The sequence below is a fragment of the Perognathus longimembris genome, chromosome 16, assembly GCF_023159225.1.
Source record: "Perognathus longimembris pacificus isolate PPM17 chromosome 16, ASM2315922v1, whole genome shotgun sequence".
Classification (NCBI taxonomy): domain Eukaryota; kingdom Metazoa; phylum Chordata; class Mammalia; order Rodentia; family Heteromyidae; genus Perognathus; species Perognathus longimembris.
This window is the reverse complement of record NC_063176.1, coordinates 55,904,797-55,928,218: the sequence shown is the minus strand read 5'-3', so window position 1 is coordinate 55,928,218 and position 23,422 is coordinate 55,904,797. Positions and strand designations below refer to the sequence as shown.

The following is a 23,422-nucleotide window of genomic DNA, read 5'->3' as shown; positions in this document are numbered from 1 at the left end:
AGGTCCTCGCAGGTGAGAGCAGCTTTCTTTTCCAGGCATCTCAAGGTGCCTGAGGCCCTGAACAAGAAAGTTATTTTGGGCAATGTGCCTACCGCTCTCCCCAGCCTCCCGTGCCCTGGCACTAACACCCTGTGTGGACTGGGCTGATGGGTATCCATGAGCTGCCTATAGATAGATGGGCCAGCGGGTCTTGTCCCTCCCCCAGGGTCCACATGGGGCTGTAAGGATGACAGGAAGGAGTGGCCCAGGACCTAAGTTTGGGTCTGGCCTCGTGTCTTCTCTCCACAGCCCCTCTCCTTCCTCGACAGCAACCCCCGTTTTCACAGCGGGGATTTAGTGATGTTATTTGCAGATCATCTAGTTGGTACCAAGGGACCAGGGAAGTGAGAAACTCAGCCAACATGCAGCCGAGGGCTGGCTTCTTGGTCAGTGCCTGGGGTCCGTCTTCATCTTTCCTCTGAGCAGCTTTCCTGAGCTCCCTGCCACATCAGCCCTCGGGGCGTGGCCACTCTGGACCCCAGAGAAGCATCTGGCTTCCCAGCTCTTCCTTCGGGGAGGGGCGTGGGACTGGGGCCCTGCTGGGCTCTGGGCAGGGTCTGTCTGGCAGATGTCATCAGTTATCCAGGGAAGCCCGTGGAGAGAGAGAGACATTGTGCTTCCTCCCTGTTAGGTGTGGCTTTCCAGGAACACGTACATCTCAGACCTCAAACAAGCATCGTGACTCCATTTAATGGAGCCATGGACTGCTCAGGGCAGTGACTGTAAAGTCTCCAGATGAGCCCTGCCCTGGCTGGGGAGTTGGAGTCTTGAGATGGGAAAAAGCCCATTATGCTACCAACGCCTCCTGGGCTCTGTAGGTTTTGGAAGTTAAAATCATCAGCCTTCAAGACACATGGACAGCTGAGTGTGGTGGTGTACGCCTATAATTCCAGCTCCCCTGGAGGCAGAGGCAGGAGGATTGTGAATTTGAGGCCAGCTTGGGCAAGCTAGTGACACTGTCTCAGAAACAAAGAGGACTGGAGTGGCTGCTAATGGTAGAGCACTTGCTCAGCAAGCTCGAGGCTCTGGACTCAATCCTCAGTACCAGAAAAGAAAGAAGGAGTGTGAAGATGGTGTCATCTGTCTTGTTCTTGTGCTCTTGGCCTTTCATGCTAAACAGGGTCTGAGGAGTCCAGGGCTCTGAGCCCCCTCTGTTTCCTGTCTTTCCACCTAGACTGTGGTGGTGCTTTGATGTGATGGTAGGAGGGTTGCTGGTAACGGTAGTGGTGACGGTGGAAGTGATGATGATGGCTATGATATTGATGGTGTTAGAGGTGATGGTGGAGGTAATGATGGTGGTGATGATGGTGGTGATGGTGGTGGTATGGTAGTGATGTTGGTAATGACAGTGGTGATGGTGGAGGTAATGATGGTGGTGATGTTGGTGATGGCAGTGGTGATGGTGGAGGTAATGATGGTAGTGATGACGGTGATGGTGATGATGGTGGAGGTGATGTAGTGATGGTGGTGGTGATACTAGTCATGATGGATGGTAGTGACTGTGGTGGGTGGTAGTGATGGTGATAATGGTGGTGATGGTGGTGTGGAGGTGGTGGTAGCAGAGGTGGCAGTAGTGACTCTGATGTGACAGTGGTGAGTCTGGCGGTCGGGAGGCAGGGGCTGATGGAGGAGGGGGGCGATGTGACGGTATTGGTGGTAATAGTAAAACTTGTAAAGTTGTGGGGAGCCTAGTAGTCACTCAGTGAGCCCTTTGCCTACATTAGTCTCTTGCTGTCTGTAATCACTTACCAGGAGGATATCACTGCTGGCCCCGTATTCAGGGGAGACCCTGGAAGACCCAAGGCCCCACGCTTGGTGCACATGGGATTGGAGGCGAAGCCCCCTGAACCAGGATTGCCTACAGTGTGATCTGGGGAGCAGTGACCTGCTCCCCAGTGGGCCTGTGCCCACCCCTGGGATCAAAGCCGGGAAAGGGGAGACCCGGCGCTGGCTAGAAGGCTCTCCCCCAGTCCCTGCCCTCAGCAGCTGAGTGAGCTTTGCGCCCAGGCTTGTTTAACTCTGGCTCTGTCACTCGGCGTGGCCTGCGAGTGCCCTGGCTTCACGCTGACAGGCAGGAACGGGCTCTGTGCCGGGGCAGCAAGTTTCATTCGCCATGTGTGCAAATGCTCAGGACACTCACGATTCAAACACACTCAGGATTCAAACTCAGGATCTCCGGCTGGACAGCCCTGGGCTTTTGTTTGGTATATTTATCTGATAATCACAAGTGAACCTGCCGAATCACGTATGTGTCTATCAGTCTGTCTATAGCTATCTGTCTGTCCATCTGTTTGTGAGCACATGCTCGTGCACACACACACGCATACACACATGCACATGCACACTGCCTCTGGTGGCTTATGGCGGAAGCATATTCTCTCACAGTTGTGGTGTTGGCAGGGCCGTGCTTTCTTTCTCTGAAGCCTCTGGGAGGGGGCCCTTCCTGTGATGTGGTTGGGCCGGGGTCCTTGGCTTGTAGGGGTGTTATTCTGGTCTCTGCCTCTGTCACCGTGATAGCATCTGCCCTGGGCCTCTTCTTTCCTCAGGACAGCAGTCACACTGGTTAAGGGCCTCCCTAAACGGTCGTATCTCCCCTTAGGAAAGGATATTGGTGGTGATCCTGTCTCTAAATAAAATCATAGCCTGAGGTGCTGGGAAAGACATGTGTTTTGGAGGAAATACTACTCAGCCCAGTAAACATATGACTGCATTTATTTAAAACATAATAGCTCTATGGATATAGAATTCACATCCCATAAAATGTGTGAAATTCAGGGGTGTTGTGTATGTGTGCTGACAGCATTGTGCAGCTACATTACAGTCTAGTTCCCGGCTCACTGTTCACAGTCTGATTGTACTGAAGAGAGTCCCAAGCGCAGACCTCAGGGGCAGTGAAGTTGGGGTGCAACCCTGGTGTGGCTCAGGTGGACCTTTGGCTTCAAGGAAGGAGAGCATAGAGAAACACCAGCTGAGAAAGACACAACCAGAGCCTTTCATTTGCCTAGGATCTGAGATTTGCATCTCAGCTGTGGGGCCTTGCTCGGTTCCTAGACAACCAGGGTGAGGGGAAAGCTCCTGGCAGATGGCACTGGATACAGTTTTGCAAATCCCAAGGAATGAAGTGCACAGCAATCCCTTAGCTGTTAGCTGGGTGTGTGTGTGTGTGTGTGTGTGTGTGTGTGTGTGTGTGTGTGTGTGTGTGTGTGTGTTACCTTGGACTCAGAGCCTCATACTTGCTAGGATGGTACTCCACCACTTGAGTCACACCAACAGCCAAGCTTTGTGCTGGTCATTTTGTGGCCGGAGCATCCTTCTACGGATGCTCTGTGGTGGGTCCTGGGGGCTCCTTGTATGGCTTCTCCGTGGTGGGTGGGACTGAGTGACCTTGTCTGTGGCAGCAGGAAGGCCCCCCTGTCCTCTGGAGGGCACACCTGTGAGGTCCTTGAGGATCACTGCAGCTCTTTGACCCTTTGTTGCTCCAGATCCAGTTCCTGTGCACCCCCACACCATCCCCAGGATCCTGTCCCCACCGCTCAGGCTTGGTTGTGTTGGTTGTTCCATTGTTGGGATGAACAAGATTCCTTTACACACTGGACCAAGGGGTGGGGGTGGGGGGGTCACTCAGAACCTGGCTCTGCCTCAACTGGTACATCCCCTTCTTTCCCCTCCCCTTCTTCTCTTTCCCTTTCCTTTCCCCCTCCCTTTTCCTTCCCCTTCTTCACTCCCTCCTTTTTTTTTTTTTTGCCAGTCCTGGGCCTTGGACTCAGGGCCTGAGCACTGTCCCTGGCTTCTTCCCGCTAAAGGCTAGCACTCTGCCACTTGAGCCACAGCGCCGCTTCTGGCCATTTTCTGTATATGTGGTGCTGGGGAATTGAACCTAGGGCCTCGTGTATCCGAGGCAGGCACTCTTACCACTAGGCTATATCCCCAGCCCCCACTCCCTCCTTCTTGTCTGGCTCTGTGCTATAGCCAATTTGTGTCCAGCCCTCCTCTTAGCTCTGGCCTTCAGAGTAGTTAAGAGTGTACGGAGAGGTGGAGGAGGACTGGAGGGCTGTGGGAACAGCGAGGCGGGGCTGGGGTGCTGGGAGTTTCTAGGAGCAACCCTGGGGAGGGGAGGTTGAAATTTACTGGGCATCAAGGTGAGCCAGGGCCTCCAGGTGGCAGAGCCAGAGGCCCACCAGGTGGCGCTGTTCACCGGGCTTCTGTAGGCAGTAGTCTGGGACCAAGGCTTGGAGATGGTGGGGTGCAGGAACAGTATTGGATGGGGCCGGACAGACCCCATAAATCTGAGGCTTGGTGGGTGGAGAAGGGCCAGGGTGCACCCGTGAGCACTTGGAGGGTACCCGCTCCGGGCGTGATGCTGGCCACTTGTGTTTGGAGGTGGTAGAGCTGCCTTGCTAGGATGGGGGGCGCTGGGGTGTGGCTGTGTCTAGAAGCTCTCCTCTCTGTGCTGGTCTAGGAGGCTGACTTTAGAGCCCTGCATCTTCACAGATACTTTTGAAAGACTTTTTCTTCCCGTCCGTGGCGTCTGAGAGATTTCCTGGGCCCTGAGGAGGTCGTCTGTGTTGGTTTCAGGAGGCGGGCAGACGCGGAGGTGGGCGCTGGTGTTGTGGGGGGCCTGTTCATTACACCCAGGCTGGCTGAGCGCTGTGAGAGGCGGGTATTTGGTACTGGATGTCAGTCCACAGCTGCGTCAGGCCCTGGGCAGGGCCCCAGGGACCCAGAGGGCCTTGGATGCTGCCCACCCAGAGGTATAAAGCCGAGATGGGCTTTAAACAGAGCCTGTGGTGGCCCCAGCCCTGGGCTTGTGAGGCCACTTGTGTCTTTCTTTCTCCAAGCGCACGGTGTAGAGGCTGACAGAGGGGCTCTGGAAGCATCCTGAGGAGCCTGAGCCAACGCAGGTGCAGCACGCAGCACTGGCCGCTGCCCCATGCTGTCTCTGATGTGGGGGATGTGCTGGCTGGATAAAGCAGCACTGGGCCACCACCCATCTCATTTCCCTGTCCACCCCCCCCCCCCACCCAAGGGCGAGGCAGACAGCAGCTGCGCCCAAAACTTGCTCGTGTGTACCTGGCTTCAGAGGACGTGGGGTGGAGAGGCACGGAGGACCCTCAGGGTGGTGATACTCCCGGGAGCAGAATGGCCGGCTGCTCACGTGCAGGGAGCACGCACGGCAGGCCGAGCTGTGCCTAGGACCGTGCCTGCCAGCCTCATGCTGTCACCGTGGTGGTGCTGGGTGGGGCGCGGGAGCCTGGCAGACACGAGCGTCTGCTGGGCGGCTGTGGTGGTGAGCTGGTGGTAGGAGGTGTGGGTTGCTGGCTAGGTTGGTGAAATAAAACTATAGGTAAAAAGGCAAATCAATGCTATTTGGCATTGTTAGAAGGTGTAGATACTGATTTAGTTTTTTTCCTTTTTTTTTAAAACCCACCTTGAATAGTTGTACAAAAGGGGTTTCAGTTGAACGTGTCAGTTTGTGAGTACGGTGTTCTCAACCCCACCTTTCCCCTCAGTTTCTTTGGTTCCTTTTTCACATATGTACATTGAATAGTATGACTACATTCGCACACCCTTCCTCTCGCCATTCACCTGCCCAGCACATTCCAGCCTCCTGGTATTGACTTTGTTAAGACTGTAAGTTAGTTGTTCAAAGGACTTACACCATTGAAATCCCCCCTGCATATACCACCCTTTGGTTATCATGGTGGTGTGTATTTCCATATATAATTAGGTCATAAAAGTTTTGCCTGTATTTCAATCCTTGGGACACTGATTCTGTCTATGTGTAGCCAGCTCTGAGTCAGTCAGATCTCCTCCTGTGGCAAGCTGTGTGAGCACACGGCCCTTAGTTCAAACCCTGGTACCTGCAGAAAACCAAACTTACCTCCTCCCCGGGAACAGAGTCTCCAGGGCAAATGAGTTTGCTGCTGCCCACAGGGGGACTTAATTTGCCTGAGGTCCTTTTGTCCCTCAAGGAATTGGGTTGAACCAAGGCTCCATGTCTCATTTCCCCTCCTTCCAACCCTCTCCAGGTACAGATAATGTGGAAAATTTGCTGTGGGCTTTGTCGGGTACAAATGGAACACTTAGCCATCTTGTGAGCCTTACGGAGAACTTGGGATCAGAGCCACTGTCCCCATGATGGCGGGGGGTGGGGGTGGGGAGGGAAGGAGTGGGGGTGGGGATCTCCTGAAATATGCAGAATCCAGACTGACTAGGGTTCCTGACCAGCTGACTCCAGAATCTCTGGGAGAACAAGCTCTGCCTTCAGATTGTGATTTTCCTGTGTTTGTCCTATTGAGTTACAGTATTTCATAATTGTAAATACTGAGGATACTTTTTTTTCTGGTTCTGGGGCCCATACTCAGGGCCTGGGCATTGTCTCTGGGCTGCTTTTGCTCTTGGCTAGTGTTCTACCACTTGAACCACAGCTCCACTTGTGGCTTTTCTGGTGCTTCATTGGAGATAAGAACTTCACAGACTTTCCCTGCCTGGGCTGGCTTTAAACAGTGATTCTCAGGTCTCAGCCTCCTGAGTAGCTAGGTTTACAGGCATGGGCCACCAGTACTAGCTCTGAGTATACTTTTTAAATGTAGTTTCTTTAACCAGAAGGGAAGGATTTCTGGATTGCTTATGGTTTACTGACTCTATCACTACAGTTAGGTTAGTTAGCAGTGGCTAGAAATTACTTGGTGCTTTCATCTTGCTAATTATCTGTGAATGTGAACGAATTGTCTGGCTTTGTACATACAAGTCTTAAAATTCAGTGCTTTCTGTACAGGGAATCATGGGCCTTCGCTTTTGAACAACTCTGAGATTCTGGTTTTTATGGATACATTTAGACCATTGGCATTTAGTGATTATTGATGTGTTTAGATTACTGTCTCAGATGCTGTTTACTATTTGCTACTTGTTCTTTTAGTTTTTTATTTTTTTTTAACTGCTTCTTGCCTCTGTAGCTCTAATGTTTCCATTTTTTCTTTATGAGGAATTTGTACATCTTTAAAAACTTTGTTACCCTAGGGTTATGCTAGGGTAGACAAAATATATTTGCAACCAAGCTAAGGCCATTTTCAAATAGCAACATATGTTCATGGGTAACCAAGTATCGGGTCTCTCAGCCAGAATAAAACTGCTCTCATTCATTTTAGCTATCTTTGATTATAATCACAAACACCTTGCTGCACTTACTGCTCTGGATGACCTGTTAAATTAATGAAGAATGAGAAATGCAAGTTTTTGTCTGACTTTTAGTTGAAGTGTCCCCGAAGCTCTTTCTGCATGCAGATCTAAATTTTAATTTTTTTATCATTTGTTACTTCTGTTTGCTTTTTGAGGTTTTTTTTTTTTAACCTATCTTATATTTCTCTCCAATGAAGTTCTTTTGTTCAAGGCAGGCCTGCATGTCAAATTCTTGCCATTTTTGTTTATGTGTGTTTCTGTCTCCACTCTTTTCCCCAAGCTCACAACCCTCCCGACTCTGCTGGGATTATAGGTGTGTGCTCGGATCTGTCTCTTTTTCACTTTTGAAATATAATTTCACGAGATAGAGAATTATAGATTGACGATTGCGCTCAATTAGGACTGTAATTGTTTCAACACTGCTCTCTCCTGCTCCCCTGGTTTCATGGATCTATGATTTGGGGTCTGATAGTACTGTAGGGGAAATGTTGGACATTGCTTCAAATATTTCCTTAGCTTTCTCATCTCCTTCTGGTGTCCCCATAATGTGTGTTACTGTCTTTTGCAGTTGTCCTACAGTTTGGAATAGTCTGTGTGTGGCTCTCGCCCTCTCTCTCTCTCTCTCTCACTCTCCCTCCCTCCCTCCCTCCCTCTCCCTCTTTCTTTCTCTCCCTCTTCCCCTTCCCTTTTTCCTTTGTCCCTCCTCTCCACTCCTTCTCCCTTTCCCTTTCTCTCAGTCATCTTTTCCCATTGCTTTTTGGCATGTCTTGAATTTCACAGGCTCTTTCCCCAGCTGTGTCCAGTCTACTGATAAACCCATCGATCACCTTCTTCATTCTTGTCACAGTGGTCTTTATCCGGCTCTGCCCTCATCAGTCATTTGTTCTTCTTACACGTTATCTGCCTTTTCTGGAGCCCTTGGTACCATAGTCACAGCTTTTTTATTTTTGCTTTTCCTGGGGCTTGCACTCAGGGCCTGGGCGCTGTCCCTGAGCCTCTTTGTCTCACAAGGACTTTTCTGCCTGAGCTGGCTTCGAACCGTGATCCTCAGATCTTAGTGTCCTGAGTACCTAGGATTACAGGAGTGAGCCATCGCTGACCGGCTAGTCACAACTATTTTAAAGTCCAATGTGATAATGGTAGTATCACTGTGGTAGCTGAGTCTGAATGTGATCCTCACTCTGAGTCTTCCCCTTTTAGTATGCCTTGCTTCTTTGCCTTCCTGGAAGCTGGACATGATGCAGCCAGTGGTCTGTGTGGTCTGTGTGGTCTGTGTGGTCTGTGTGGGTCCAGGAAGTCGTGCTTCTTACGTCAGCAGGAACAATTACTCCAGGCAGGCCTGGTAGATCTAAGGCTGTGAGTGCATTCTCTGCCTCTCTGGCCCGGGGAGCAGCGTCCTCATGGGGACTGACAGTTGCTTTGTCACCCAGGCCCTTCACATGGCACGTGATGGCAGAGGACGGTGTTTTGGTTCCATGATGCTTTTCTCAGGGTCAGAGTGACTGCCATTAGGAAATCCCGTTAACACCTCACCACGTTTAGCACGCCACAGCTGTGATTTCCCCCCTGCTCTGGGTGTGGAGATGCGGAAGAGTGAGCGGCAGCGGCCTTCCTCCGCAGGGAGGAGCTTCATGCACACGAGGTGTTCTGGGCCTGCTGGTGGCCTCTGGTGGTGCACCTGGGGATTGAGTGGCGGAGAGAATGGAGGGACGGGCACAGGCTGCCAGTTAGCTCTCGAGGCTGGGCTTTGACTGGCAGACGGTGTACATTTATTTTCTTCTTGGAAAAAAAAAGCACATTCACTGAGCACCAGTGGCTTCCACCTGTAATCCTACTCAGGAGGCTGAGCTCCGAGGATAGAGATCTGAAGCCAGCTTGGGGCAGGACAAAGTCTGTGAGACTCTTAACTCCAATTCACTACCAAGAAGCTGAAAGTGGAGTTGTAGATCACGTGGTAGAGTACCAACTTTGAGAAGAAAAAAAACCCTCAAGGTCAGCACCCAGACTCTTCCTTAGTCCAAGCCCACATACTGAAACAAAAAGAAAAATGAGAAAATAAACCCCACATATTCATGATCAGCTGAGTCTCCCGTGGTGCTCACCTGCAAGCCAAGGGCTTCCTCACTCTTGCGTGCATCGGCCAATTCCCAGGCTTCACCTGGGTCCTTTGCCCATCTCAAAGCTCTTCCTTCTCCCAGCATCTCCGCCTCCCAGTGCTCTACCCCCAGGCTGCCTTTGCAGTCTCATCTCTTCTGCCTGGCCCCCAAGGCAGGCACTCTTCCACCTCTAGCTGCATGGCCTTAGGCAGCTTACTTGACTTCTCTGTGCTCCCAAGTGATCATCTCTGAAGGCCTCCGGGGGTGTTCCAAGGATTTTAGGAGAGGACCCTGGCCCCTGTCACAGGACCGGCATGATTTTAGACCCTTTCCTGTCTGTCAACCCTGTTCATATAGGATGGAACAGTACAAACCCAGGTCTTACGGACTTCCCAGAGGAGGGAAAACAGACAAGTGCAGGTGGTACAGGTGACACAGAGCACAGTGCTCTGTGGCGAGGAGACTGGGACCAGAGATGGGGTCACCCGGCCAGGCTTCTTGGGGGGAGAAGGACTCCACCTGTTACTTCAGGGGACTCTGCGCTGCCCTAGTAAGGAGTGAGAAGCACACGCATCCTCCAGGGAGATGTCAGTCTTTCTGCTCACATGGCTTCCTCCCTCTCCTTCCTCCCTCCCTCCCTCCCTCCCCCCTCCCCCTTCCCTCCCCCCTCCCAGGATCTCAAGTGATGGTGGGTTACACAGAAGAGGAGTGGAGCCCTGTGCCACCGCTTAGCCCGGCAGAGCTGGCAGCTGAGCCTGCTGGAGGGCGGGTGTGAACCTCAGGACCTCCGTGGCTCAACCCCAGAGGAAGCATGTCTAAGAAAGGCCGGAGCAAGGGCGAGAAGCCCGAGATGGAGACGGATGTGGTGCAGATGGCCAATGAGGAGCTGCGGGCCAAGCTGACCAGCATTCAGATCGAGTTCCAGCAGGAAAAGAGCAAGGTGTGTGTGTGGGTGGTGGTGGTGGTGGGGAATGGGGTGGAAGGTGGGTTTGGGGGATGGGAGTGGGAGGTGGAGTGGGGGATGGGAGCACCAAGAGGACATTATGCCCAGGGCGGTGTGGAGAGCCCTGGGTGCATCTCCTCCCTGCACCTCGTCCATCCTGAGGACATTAGCAGTGAGGGGCGTGGGGCGTGGTGTGTTCACGACCTGCCACGTGATGGCTGTGACCTCAGGCTCTGAGAGTCTTCATGGGTCCACTTCCCTGCCAGCTAGATGAGGCAGAATGGTCCCCCAGCAGGACAGGGTCAGGACTTAGGGTTAGCTTAGTTTGGAACAGGCCTGGCTGTGTGCTGTGAGCTCTTTGGCCCCTTGTAGGACCAGAAGGTACTTTGGAGCCAGCAGAGACGATGCTGGGCTGAGGGCTGGGCACAGGGCACAGGGAAGAGCCTGTGCTTTGCGACCATGTAGACCAGGTGTCTGCTCTCGCTTGGCCCCTGACTGGCTTCAGGACCCCAGACAGGAGACTAGAAATCTCAAAATGCCCATGCGCGCAGCTCGGGCACACTAACAGTGCCACGTTCAGCATCGTCCTGATGGAAAGCCCCATAGTGGCTGGTGTGTCAGCACCACTGTGCCGTTTCCTTGGCATAGCTCTGACTTGCTGGACTTCAGGGCAGAGCCAGCCAGGGCTTCTGTGAGTGACACAGGGAGGAGACGCAGCCTGGTGCCTGGGCACAGACAAGGCCTGAGTTCTGGCCTGGACAGTGGGTGAGTAGGGCCGGTTTGAGGAGCTCAGGCATAGGTGCCTCCAGCCCCAGGCAGTGATGGGGTCCAGGTCCCTCGCAGCTAACCTCCTGCAACAGTGGCTGTGGCTGTGGCTGGCCTGTGTACCTGGCCTGCCAGGAGCTGCCCTCCACTGCGGTCCTGCGTGGCTGGCAGCTGCGGGGAGGGGGCTGCAGGGACTGCAGCTCGGATCCACATACCCAATCAGACACCAGGGCTCTGTGCCGCCATCTCTGTGAAGCCCGGTCAGTGCACCCCTCACTCAGCTTTCCTGCCTGTCAGCTGCCTCCCTGGTGGTCTGATGAGTGAGTGCACTGGATCATCACAGAGTCCCCAGTCACCTCCCTCAGCTCTCAGGGTGCTGACCTTCCCTCCCACCCCCCAGTACCAGGGAGTCATGTTGGCCCGGCTTGGCTTGCTCCGATGGCGCTCTACCACGTGAGCACATAAGCCTCTCACCCAGCTTCTTGCTGGTTATTTTGGAGAGTCTTGCAGAGCCTTCTGTCTGGCCTGGTCTTGAACTGTAATCTACCAGATCCCAGCCTCTCGAGTAACCAGGACGACAGGCACAAGCCAGCAGCACAGCAGTTTTTGTGCCCCCCATGCAGACAGCACCGGGTTAAAGGTTAAGCGACAGGCCAGGTGCATTGCTGGCTTACCGTCTGGTCCAGCCTTGGTGAGAACCCGTCTCTGGTGTTTTGTGGGCCCTGTATGGGCCCTGCTCATGGGTCTGAATTGAAGGGCATCCAAGACGTGTCTCCCCAACATCCTCCCGTGGTTTCCGACGTTAAGGGAAAAAAATGCAAAAATCCACCAGACTGAAAGTGGAAAACAAACAAGCCCACTGACTGTAGTGAGGGAGAGGGAGGGCCGGCCCCCCGGATGGCCTGGGGGAGCCCCAGCCCCCATGCTAAGGGCCGGGGCGCCCGTGTGCAGGTGGGCAAGCTGCGCGAGCGGCTGCAGGAAGCCAAGCTGGAGCGCGAGCAGGAGCAGCGGCGGCACACGGCCTACATCTCGGAGCTGAAGGCCAAGCTGCACGAGGAGAAGACCAAGGAGCTGCAGGCCCTGCGCGAGGCGCTCATCCGCCAGCACGAGCAGGAAGCGGCCCGCGCCACCAAGATCCGCGAGGCCGAGCTGCTGCGGCTGCAGGCCGCGCTCAGCGCCCTGCGCGACGGCACCACCGACAAGGTCAAGGGCGCGCTGCTGGCCGAGGCCCGAGATGAGGCGCGCAGGGCCTTCGACGGGGAGCGCCAGCGCCTGCAGCAGGAGATCCTGGAGCTGAAGGCGGCGCGCAAGCAGGCCGAGGAGGCGCTGAGCAACTGCATGCAGGCCGACAAGGCCAAGGCCGCCGACCTGCGCGCCGCCTACCAGGCGCACCAGGACGAGGTGCACCGCATCAAGCGCGAGTGCGAGCGCGACATCCGCAGGCTGGTACGTGCTCTCCCTGCGTGCCCTGCGTGGTGCGTGCCCCTCCCGCGCGTGCCCCTGCGTGGTACGTCCTCTCCCTGCACGCCCTACGTGGTACGTGGCTTTCCCCACGTTCCCCTGTGCGTGGTACGTGCACGCGCCCCTCCGCCACTCTCCTTCCCGCACACGTGTTTGATGCGGGCCTTGAGGACCAGATGCCACGCGAGCAGGGCACGGGGGCGGGGTGTGTGTGTGTGTGGTGTTGTTATGCCCAGAGATACTGGGAAGCACAAATAGCAGCCCAAGTCTGCTGGGCAGAAATCAAGACCCCCATCTTGAAAACAGCCAAGGCAAAAAGGGTAGGAGGCATGGCTCAAGTGATAGAGGCACCTGCTTTGCTAATATAATGCCTTGAGTTTAGTCCCTGATACCACCAAATAATAATAATGGACTTTAAAATGTTCGAAACAAAAAAAAACCTAAAAGGAGCGAGCAGTAGATCCCCAGTTAGAGTTGGAAATGAGCACCCTCCTGTCAGCTAGCATTGGAACATATAACACAGCAAGTGAATACAGACATGGAGATGTAAGCATGGTGGTCCAGCCCCAGCTGCCCTGACAGAAAACTGAAGTTCAGCAGCTGGGACATGTTCCTTTTTTTTTTTTTTTTTTTAAAGAACATAATCAAAGTCGGCTGCCTTTCGGAAGTTATGGTTTTAGACAAAAATGTTTACCAACCATCTCAGGATGAGAGAAAAGGAACAGCCAATTAAACTCCCAGAGTAAGGCTGAAGGAAGTCATAGCCAGCAAGAATCACAGTGAACTCTAGGACAATCAGCAACTTTAGCCCGTGGGAACACGGATGCAGGCAGCAGTGACCACAGGTCCCCGGCGTGGTAACACGGGAATTGTCACAGCCCCCGCCGGCGGTAAGAGTGCCATGCTGTGTCACCAACAAATGACACGAAAGTGGATGAGATGGTAGTCCTTCTGCAACAAGGGTGGCCTTCCAGAACAGACACACGAGAAATAGAAAACCCTGAGAAGTCCTAGAGCTGCCCAAGAATTAAGTCTGTAATTAATTTTTCCAAACAAAGACCTAGACCGAGTCTCCTTCGTGGTATATTTTGCCAAGAATTTAAGCCCATATTTTCCAGACAACAGAGAAATATTATAAATATGTTTTCCAAGAACCACTGGAGTCACTATGGTAGACATGAAAATAAGGAATTGTCTCAGCAAGGCAAAATTTACTTCTGCAGAAGGGTGTGCCATCAGCTAAGCAAGTGTGCAGAGCAGGCATCCTTAATGCAGCAGGCCCCGCCCCTCTGCTCAGATTGGTTGTGCTCAGATTCACAATCTGCTCATGATTGGCTAGTTTGAATAGGGTAAAGTGGATTTACATAAGGTGACTTTGAAATAAGATTAACTGTACACAAGTAATAGTATACCCACACACTCTGCTGTATCTTTAAATTTATTATTATGGAGGTGATGTACAGAGAGATTACTATTACGTGAGTCAGGTAATGAGTACATTTTCTTTTTTACAGTGGCCCTCTGCTATTTACTCAACAGTCTGAGGTCTTAATTTCATCTTAAAAGAAACCAGTTTATGCTGCTGGGAATGTGAACTAATATAACCACTCTGGAAAACAGTCTGGAGGTTCCTCAAAAAACTAAACATAGACCTTCCCTATGACCCAGCCATACCACTGTCAGACATCTACCTTGGGCTTCACGAGCCAGGATACGACAGGGACACTCACACAATCATGTTCAGTGCCACACTATTCACGATAGTCAAGATAAGGAAACAACCCAGATGCCCCACAATAGAAGAGTGGGTCCAAAAAATGTGGTACCTATATACAATGGAGTTTTATACAGCCATTAGAAAGAATAAAATAATGTAATTCTCAGGAAAATGGGTGGAATTAGAACAAATCATGTTGAGCTAGGTAAGCCAAGATCAGAAAGACAAATGGCGCATGCTCTCCCTGATTATACAGAAGTTAGATTTAAAATGCAATGGGATATGATGACTTATATGGGATTCTTGACACCCATAGACAGTGAGACGCAAAGAGGACAGTCTTAGGAGAAAAGCACCAGGTTGCAATCACCTAAACGTCTCTTCCTATGTATATAAAATAATATACACCCTGAAATGAACTCCAGAGACAAGGAAGCAAAGGACTTTTTTTTTAGTTTTTTTGTTTTCAGACGACTTTGCCCTCCTTACCTCCTATACCGTGTATCCATGTGCACATCTGAGCGAAGGTGGGGGGAGGGCACGGAATCCGTGGAAAGGGGGTGAAAAAGTGCAGCAGCAGAGCCCACTGGCTGCACTGGACATTGCTGGAAGAGAACCGTGCACATCGTGGGTGGAGACGGGAGGAAATGGGAGAGAGAGAGAGAGAGAGAATGGATTGGAAGGAAAAGGAAGGAAATGTACTTATGCAAAAGGAAGGAAATGTACTTATTACTTGACCTATGTATGTATATATATATGTCATATACATATGTATATGTATGCTGTGTATCACCTCTAAAACAATACAGTAATTAAAATTGAAAAAAAAAACCAATTTAAGGCAAAACCTTACATTTCAATGTTTATCCCAAAGCAGTTCCTCTTTTCCTTAAAGAACCAAGCCACCAGGCCAAAGTAGGAACTAGAAAAGACAGTTTCTCTCACATATTGATACATTCTAACTTATTTATGAAGACAACACAACTGATTTCCATTGTTACTACAAGAAAACAAAATGCCAGGTCATTTTTCATGAACATAGATGCGGGAATACTAAGAAGCCATTAACTATGGCAACATAGGAAGCTAGTAAAACTAGGACTGAGTTGAATTTGTTTGCTGAATACAAAGATTGTTGTAGTGTCCTGAAATCAGTGAGTGTAGTTGAACAAAGTCACACAACAGCCAGTGAAGTTCAACAAGTGAACTGTAGGCAGACCAGAGGTCAGGCCAGGGAGATGTGATCAAGGCTGGATCTGGGTGCCTGCATAGATCCTTGGGCCCAGAGCTCTGTCTTCTCTGTCCTTGGGGTGAATAAGGGGGAGCCGGGCCTGGGCCGTGGGCTCCAGCGGCTCTGGGTCCTGCGCATGCCCAGTTCCCCTGACCTGGCCCAAGACCCCAAGCAGTTTCCTGGTCTCCAGCCTGCTCCTGAGCGCCCGTCCTGTCTCTTTCAGATGGATGAAATCAAAGGGAAGGATCGGGTGATCCTGGCCCTGGAGAAGGAGCTGGGCGTGCAGGCCGGGCAGACCCAGCGGCTGCTTATGCAGAAAGAGGCTTTGGACGAGCAGCTGGTGCAGGTGAAAGAGGCGGAGCGGCACCACAGCAGTCCCAAGAGGGAGCTCCCGCCCGGCATCGGGGACATGGCGGAGCTCATGGGCAGCCAGGTGAGGGCGTGGACCCCCACAGCATCCCGTCCACGCTGCTGGGCCACACTTCCTCCAGCCCAGCTCGCCTTTCTCTGACCTCCCCCCCTCAAGACTTCCTGTCCTCCCGTCCTTCCCTTCCTTCCGTACACGTTCTTCCCACACTCACTGACATCCAGTGTGGGCTAGTAGGCCCCCTGCACGCAGCGTTAGCGGCGCCCACCTTTGCCTGCTGTGACCTCGGCTCCGCTGCAGGGGAAGACATGGTGCCCTCGGAGGAGGGGCACTGGATGGGTGCTCTCGAGGGAGCCCAGGCAGGACAGGGAGGGACAAAGGAAGAGTCAGCACCAGGAACAAGGGCACTGGCGCGATTACTGGACTCTTAGCAAAGGTGCGGCGGAACGTTCATTCGTTTTCCTTCGTTTACTGCCGGGGCATCTTTAGTGAATGAGATACGTGCTGCCCGTTGCAGGAGGTGCGGGCGTTTTACTGTGGAAGAGGGACATAGAATCTGCCGCGGAGGGCTTACTCTAGCATGTGATGGGCGTCTGTAGGAGATGCAGGGGAGTGGGGCTTCATCTTGAGGTCCCCAGGGGCCGGATGTTTGGGAGCCTTAGAAAGATTTCAAGTCTCCATCACCTGGAGGCAAAGCATACCCACAGCACGTGGTAAGGGCCGGGGTACGGTCCACTTTCCTGTTAGCACATGATCCCCCTCATGCGTGTCACCTGCCACTTGCATGGTCTTTGTAGGGCTCCACAGAATGCTGCAAGGCAATTCGGCTTCTTCAAATCACATGTGAATTTTGCTTTTTAATTTTTTTCTTTAGGATCAACATATGGATGAGAGAGATGTGAGGCGATTTCAACTAAAAATTGCTGAACTGAATTCAGTGATACGGAAGCTGGAAGACAGAAATACCCTCTTGGCAGATGAGAGGAATGAACTGGTAACCAGGCCTCTGGCTGGTGGTGTCTGGAGGGACTCAGGGAGGGGCTCTGGGGCCAGGAAACACATCAAGATGCCATGAACACAGAGTCCTCCTGGCTTGCTCTCCTTCATTTTGACCCAGAAAGCCTAATACCTGGCCCTGAAAGAAACCTGCCACACCCGTTGTTTCTACAGGGCATTATCCTCAGAAAGCAGGTGGGGAAGTCAGCAAGCAGTGTGAGGCTGTTCGCTGCAGTGTTGTTTATAGTTGAGACCAAGAACAACAGAACCCACTGCAGCTCCATTTTCAAGCCGTGGCCCAGTAACCGTGGAAGCCCTGCAGGCCCTTCAGGCCACAGTTAGCTGGTGGGGAAGTTTGTACCCTGTGAATTACATGATGGAAGCAGTTTGTAAAACAAAGATAAACAGCCATCCTTCTGGAAACTACCAGGGACAGGGCTCAGGCTGCAGCCCGGCTGGGTTTAGAGCCCCCCTGCATTTGGCCCCGGAGATGGGAGGCTGCAGGAGGGATTGGCTGACGTGGCTCAGGGCCTCGTGTGGTCAGTGACTGTCCACCAGGAGACTGGGTCTCCCACGTGCAGAGCGTATGGCACCTCCTGGTCCCTGCGTGGGCAACGATGAGCCTTTGCATGTGAAACTTAGAAGTTCCTGTTGTCGCCAGCGGCTAGCCCTTGAGCTGAGGGCCCTTGAGCATTGCTGGTCTAGACGATTTGACCTGCAAACCCTCTTCTTGTTTCTCTGGTAGTGAAGAGGAGTATTCACACATGAGTTGCTCCTGTATTCCTTCTCACCCACCTTGCTACTCATGCAGAAGGAAACCCCTGACCGGCTCACGCTGTAGCTCGGAGCAAGACCCAGAGTAGGCAGGGGCATGGCCAGCTTTGCCAAATTCAGTTCTCAGGGCTGGGCACCGTGTTTCCTGTCTGTAATCCTAGTCCTCAGGAGCCGGAGACAGCTCAGGCTACATAATGAGAACCCACCTAAAAAAGAATCTGGATATTGAATATTCCTTCCATAGTTGGTGTGATAATATTGTTATTATTGCTGAGGGTTGAACTTGGGGCCTCTCACTTGCTAGGCAGGCTTTTGAGCCAGGCCCCCTCTCTTTGCTTTTAGTTTGTTTTGAGATATGGCCTTAAGGTTTTGCCCAGGAGGCCTCAGACTAAGATCCTCCCAACTCCACCTCCACTTCCCAAGTAGCTGGGATTACAAGTGTGCGCTGCTATGCCCGGCACTTCTTTGAAGTTTTAACAGGATAAAAATAATTTCGTTTCCCTCCAGTGGTTTTAAAGGGAAGGTTGGCTTTAATCAGGTATACAGCTAATCTATTTCTACTCATCGCTTAGAAACACTCAGGAGCCCAATGACAACTTGCCGAGTGACTCAGGAGAGACGCACACAGCCTGCTTCTGACACCAGTGCATTTGTAGTGCCTCAGACCGTGCCCACAACCCTCCATCCTGGGGTTGCCTACACGACACCCACCAGGCGGCCTGGCCTCTCTTTGGCTGTTTTGTTTGGCAGTGCGAGGGGTTTTGCTGTGTAGTATTTTGTGGTTTGCTTTTTCTCCCCGCTAGACTTGCCGATTCCATCTTCCCTGTTGGTTTGCACGGCTCTGTCCGCCTTGTATTGCGTGTGTGGGGACCCGAGGCTCTCCCGGCTGTAGCTCCCTTGGCATCACTCGGGCTGAACACCCCCATGGGTAGCAAAGACCCACGCCTGGCTCTGCCGGGGCTTCCTCTGAGAGGGGTGGATTTCTAGATGCAGGACCGTGTCGTTTTCACGGCCAGCCTCATGTTTGCCTATGGTTCTAGCAAGATGCTCGGTGGCTCTCCGTGCTCAGGGTGTGGAACGTGGCTGGCTGGCCTGGCCTGGTTCATGATGACTCTTTTCTTGTGATTTTTGCCACGGTACCAGACGCTGAAGCTGTTTTCCCTGTCCATTAGGATCTCATAATATCACCAATTCTGCCCGCAAGTCTAGGCAGGTGCTGCCATTTTATAGCCAAGGAAATGGAGGCTGAGAATTCGACCGAATGCAGCAGCTGGAAATGGGGCCTGACCCAGGGTGCTGTGCTCAGAAGGAAAAGGAGGGCGCCCCATTCTTCCTCCCCCACCCTCCCACAACTGTGACTTCTCACCAGCCCCTGTCTCATTGGTCTGTCTTCCATATTACAGTCAGAACCATAGATGGTGCTAGGAGGTGACGCTCATCACCACATTCTTTGGCTTCAGAGTCCCAGGGGCTGGGCTGGAAGCAACATGATCAAGAGGGTCCCAAGACGGGGAGTCTGGGAGTGGAGATGTGAGGTTGGAGGACACGGGCCGGGCCATGTGGCTGCGCTACCCAGCCCGGAGCCTGCCGCTGGCTGATCGGGGCTCTGCGTTGAAGGCCGCAGAGCCGCAGCAGCTGTGTGACCGTGGCCGGGAAGGTCGGCACAGGTGGCGGGGCTGACCTTTCCTTGTATGATCTGTGACCTCGGGTGATCAGCCACTCCAGCCCATCTGGGGCCTTCAGGCTACTGACCAGCGTGTGTCTGCTGCAGCTCAAGCGCTCCAGAGAGACAGAGGTGCAGCTGAAGCCGCTGGTGGAGAAGAACAAGCGGATGAACAAGAAGAACGAGGACCTCCTGCAGAGCATCCAGCGCATGGAGGAGAAGATCAAGAACCTCACCAGGGAGAATGTGGAAGTGGTAAGTTCCTGCTGGCCTCCTTCTCCAGCCCGGAGCCTCACGTGCAGAATCTCCAGGCTCTCTGGGCCACCAACCCCTCTCCATCCCCCGTGCCCGTACTCCAGCCCTGTCCCCAGTGGCACAGCTGACCCTCCCGCCCACCCGCCCTGCAGAAGGAGAAGCTGTCTGCCCAGAGCTCGCTGAGGCGCCACACATCGCTGGACGACCTCAGCCTGACCAGGGACGAGCAGGAGATCGCCTTCCTGAGGCTGCAGGTGCTGGAGCAGCAGCACGTCATCGATGACCTCTCACTGGTACGGGGGTGCCGGGCCCCTCTCGCTGGTTTGTGGGCGCCTGGCTGGGTTGGGAGAAGGGCGTGGAGTCCAAGCCGGATCAGAGCTTCCAGCCCTGCTCCCGTTCCCTGCAGTGCCCACATCAGCTTGGTGCAGCGTGGAATGAGACCGTGACTACCTGGGAACGGTTTCCATGGCAACTCCTCCCCCTCCAATTGTCTCCCTGTGGGCTGTGGTTAAGAGATGCCAGGGTTTTAAGAAAACCCAGCCTGATTTGTCCCTGAGAAGTCTTTGAATTCCTGACTTTCTGACTGATTAGTTAATTAAGTTTTTCAGGCAGACAATTGTGCTATGTTCCCCAAGCTGCCCTACAACTGACCTTGTAGTTTATTCATTTATTTTTATTTGTTAATTTTGCAGTTTCAAGAATGAATTTGAATTATTCCCTCCCTTTCCCCTTCCCTCTCTCTCCCCCTCTGTCCCTCTTTTCCTGTCTTCTTCCCTTTCTTCCTTGGGTTTGAACCCAGGGCCTTGTACTTGCTAGACAGGCACAAAATACCATGAGCCACACCCAGTTCACAACCAAGGAATCATGAACTTGAGTCTGCACACCCAGACCCTGTGTGGTGTTTCATGACAGTTGGGGTGTAGACATTTGAAGGGGAAGCAGGAAGTAGACCTGTTGGAGGGGTGGGGCACCCTTGCTGGGAGCCGGAGCTGGATTTAGACGCAGAATGCCTTCTGCTTGCCACAGAGGCTGGTGAGGGCCCTTCATGGGTTTTTCGAAGAGTAAGTAGACAGAGATCAGAATTCTAGGAAAGGATTTGGCCAGAACTGCCTTGCTCACTCTGCTGACTGTCCCTTTCAGTCCTTCCTTCCCACCTGCTTCCATCCATCCTCCATCCATCCATCCATCCATCTTCCACCCACCCACCTATCTGTGCAGACATCTTTCTTTACCTCAATACACCAAAGGTGCATCTTAGGGTGAAAAAATGCCTCCCACGAAGTGCTGATTAGAAAGATGAAGAAACTGAGCCAAGACTAGGGAAAGTAGAGGAGCTCGGTGGGCCGGAGGCCGGGGCTGTGCACAGGTGTGTCCTGCTGGACCAGAGAGGCATGTGCCGGGAGGGGCGGCCCGTTCTGCCTGAGCCAGTGCCGTCCTGCTGTCCCTGTCCCACAGGAGCCCTTTCTACCACCAGCGGCCCCGGCTTCCTGTCTCTTTCTTGGGGCAGCGTCCATCCCCTGTGACAAAGAACCAGGACCAGGGAAATAAAGCAGTCACCTGACCCCGAGGAGGCTGCAGGGGATTGGCCCCCATGGTGAAGGCTGCAGTGGTCCCCACATGCCGCTGCTGTGCCAACAGGTTTTCCATCTGCTTGGGGTGGGCGGTCACTGGACCCCCACAGAAGTCAGGCTTGCGTGGGATGGGACGGGGCCTGGTGTAGAGGGCTCAGCCCTGTGGGCCTCGACCAGCCCGAGCCGGGCCCAGCAGGCAGGGAGCGCCCCCTGAGAGCCAGCCATGGCCTGGCAGTCATAACGGGTGCACTTGTGTTTTGTCTCTCAGGAGAGAGAGCGGTTGCTGCGTTCCAAGAGGCATCGAGGGAAAAGCTTGAAGCCGCCCAAGGTGAGCCTGCGTGGTGCCACGCCACAGCGCTGTGGGGTCAGCCGGCGTTAGGAGGGGGGAGGAGGAGAAGGTACGGGAAAGGGAGGGAGGAGCGAGGAGGGAACCGCTCACCAGGGGCCCGTGGGCAGGCACGTGTGTGCGTGTTGGATGGTGAAAATCTGCTACCCCTATCTCTCCAAGAAGCATAAATTATGGCGACATGACCCAGTTATGGTAATGCATTCATGAAAACTTACTGGTGTGATTCTACAGTTGGGCTTTGGGTGTGTTCACCCAAATTAAAAGCATACATATTCATATTTGAAGGATTTCGGGACACTGGACTAGCTTGTGCTAATTTCCTATCCTGAAAAACTGTGTGTTTGGGACAATGTAGAAATTAATAGGCTGTCCCAGTGACTCTGAACCCCGTCTCCAGCCCTTTCTTGCACTGGTTAGTTTCAGGACAGAGTCTTGCTGCCTGCCCTGGGAGCACCTGCGGGGTGCCGTCTGCCTACTTTGGGTTCCCTCTTGTTGCTGGGATGACAGGCATGTGCCACTGTCGTTCCTTTGAGATGGAGTCTTGAAGACTTCTCTGCCTAGGCTGGCCCAGAACCTTGAGCCTCTTGCTCTTGGCGAGCTATCAGTGCCTGGCTCACAGCTGCATTCTTTTTGCAGCATGTAGGTCTCCTTCTCACAGTGACAGCGCCCAGATGTCCTGTAGTGGAGAGTGGGAGTTCATGAGCTCAGATGCCCAGCCCCCAGGGCCACAGGGAGGAAGGGAGCAGACGGGAGGAAACAGAAAGAAGAGAATCATGCCTGGGTCCTGTTTAAACCTATCTGTCACATGCAAATGACACGAGTCTCCTGCTCTGTACTGAACCACGCTCCTGCCTGTGTTTTCTTCTGGTAGGTTACAGAGCAGCCTTCCTCTTCTGTAGGTTAAAGAGCTGTACAGCTGTGACAGTGAGGGCCAAGCACATACGGCCTTGAAGTCAAGGTGGCAGTAGAGAATGGTGGAGGCTGGGCCAAACCAGGCCCAGAATACTGGTTGTTAGTAGGTGAGCCAGCAGGTGGCTGACATTCATACTTTCCAGTATGAGTCTAGGGTTCACTTAGCAAAGTGGCACACAATGTGTCTCTTAGACCAACAGAGAGGTTCTGTCCCCGTCATAGAGGCCCGCAGTCTGAAATGGGGATCCTGGCAGGGCTGCGTCCCCTCCCTCCTGTGCCCCTCTCAGCATCCTTTGGCATTTCCTGGGTTTGCAGCTGCAAAAAAAGTGCTCCACCCCTCGTCCCCCAACTCCCCGTGCCTCCCCTGGGCACTGGCTGTTGGCCTTCGGAGGAACCCCCTCCCCCCTGCCGTGACTGGAGCAGACATTTTGACACCCTGAATTGTTGCTTAACGATGGACTCTAAGCACTTAAGCCTGTGTAACATGCCTGTGATTGTAAATAACAATTTTTAGTGCTGCATAATGTGCTGAGTTAGATGGGCCATCGATTTGATTTCCGTCCTGCGGCCGCAACTCCTCAGGGCTGGGAATAATACTGTAATAAGCATGTCTCTGCCCACACAGATGGCCTTTTGAGGCCAGCTCTATTTCACGTCTTGACTGTGGGACATTTCATGTACTGATCGTTCAACAATTTAGCCACCCTTTACCAGTGTTGGGCTTTCTGCATCTGTAAATATCACCAGAGCAAAGTCCTTTGTGCAGTACGCTGTATCCCTTAGCTGAGCCGTTCCCACAGATGGCATTCTGAGCGTCTGGGATGAGGAGGGAGGGGGAGAAGCAGGCTCTGACTGGGGCACCAGCGTCCCCTGCTGCTTTATGGAAGAGTTGCATCGTTTTGTAGAGCCGCCTGTAATGAGTGCCATTTTCACCCCAGAGATTAAAATCAAAAGGGAATGGATGGAGCCTGTCGTATTGACCAGATATACCTGGCATGATGCACCCCATAAAGCTCCCAGTGGAGTGTTCAGGGGACCCATTGCTGAACAGTGTCTTTTTTGTGTGTGTGCAAGTCCTGGGCCTTCCTTTGCTCAAGGCTAGCA

General features: G+C 53.0%; 1 protein-coding gene across 1 annotated transcript in view; it reads left to right on the top strand.

The window, feature by feature from the left end:
- Positions 1-23,422, top strand: part of Jakmip1 (janus kinase and microtubule interacting protein 1) — a 48,716-nt gene that overhangs the window by 15,969 nt on the left and 9,325 nt on the right. The window contains exons 2-8 of the mRNA XM_048363934.1: positions 9,989-10,254; positions 11,974-12,468; positions 15,655-15,864; positions 16,673-16,792; positions 19,340-19,486; positions 19,639-19,779; positions 21,326-21,385. Of these exons, the coding sequence (XP_048219891.1) occupies positions 10,126-10,254; positions 11,974-12,468; positions 15,655-15,864; positions 16,673-16,792; positions 19,340-19,486; positions 19,639-19,779; positions 21,326-21,385 (1,302 nt within the window). The 5' untranslated portion in view covers positions 9,989-10,125. The remainder of the gene's footprint in view (positions 1-9,988; positions 10,255-11,973; positions 12,469-15,654; positions 15,865-16,672; positions 16,793-19,339; positions 19,487-19,638; positions 19,780-21,325; positions 21,386-23,422) is intronic.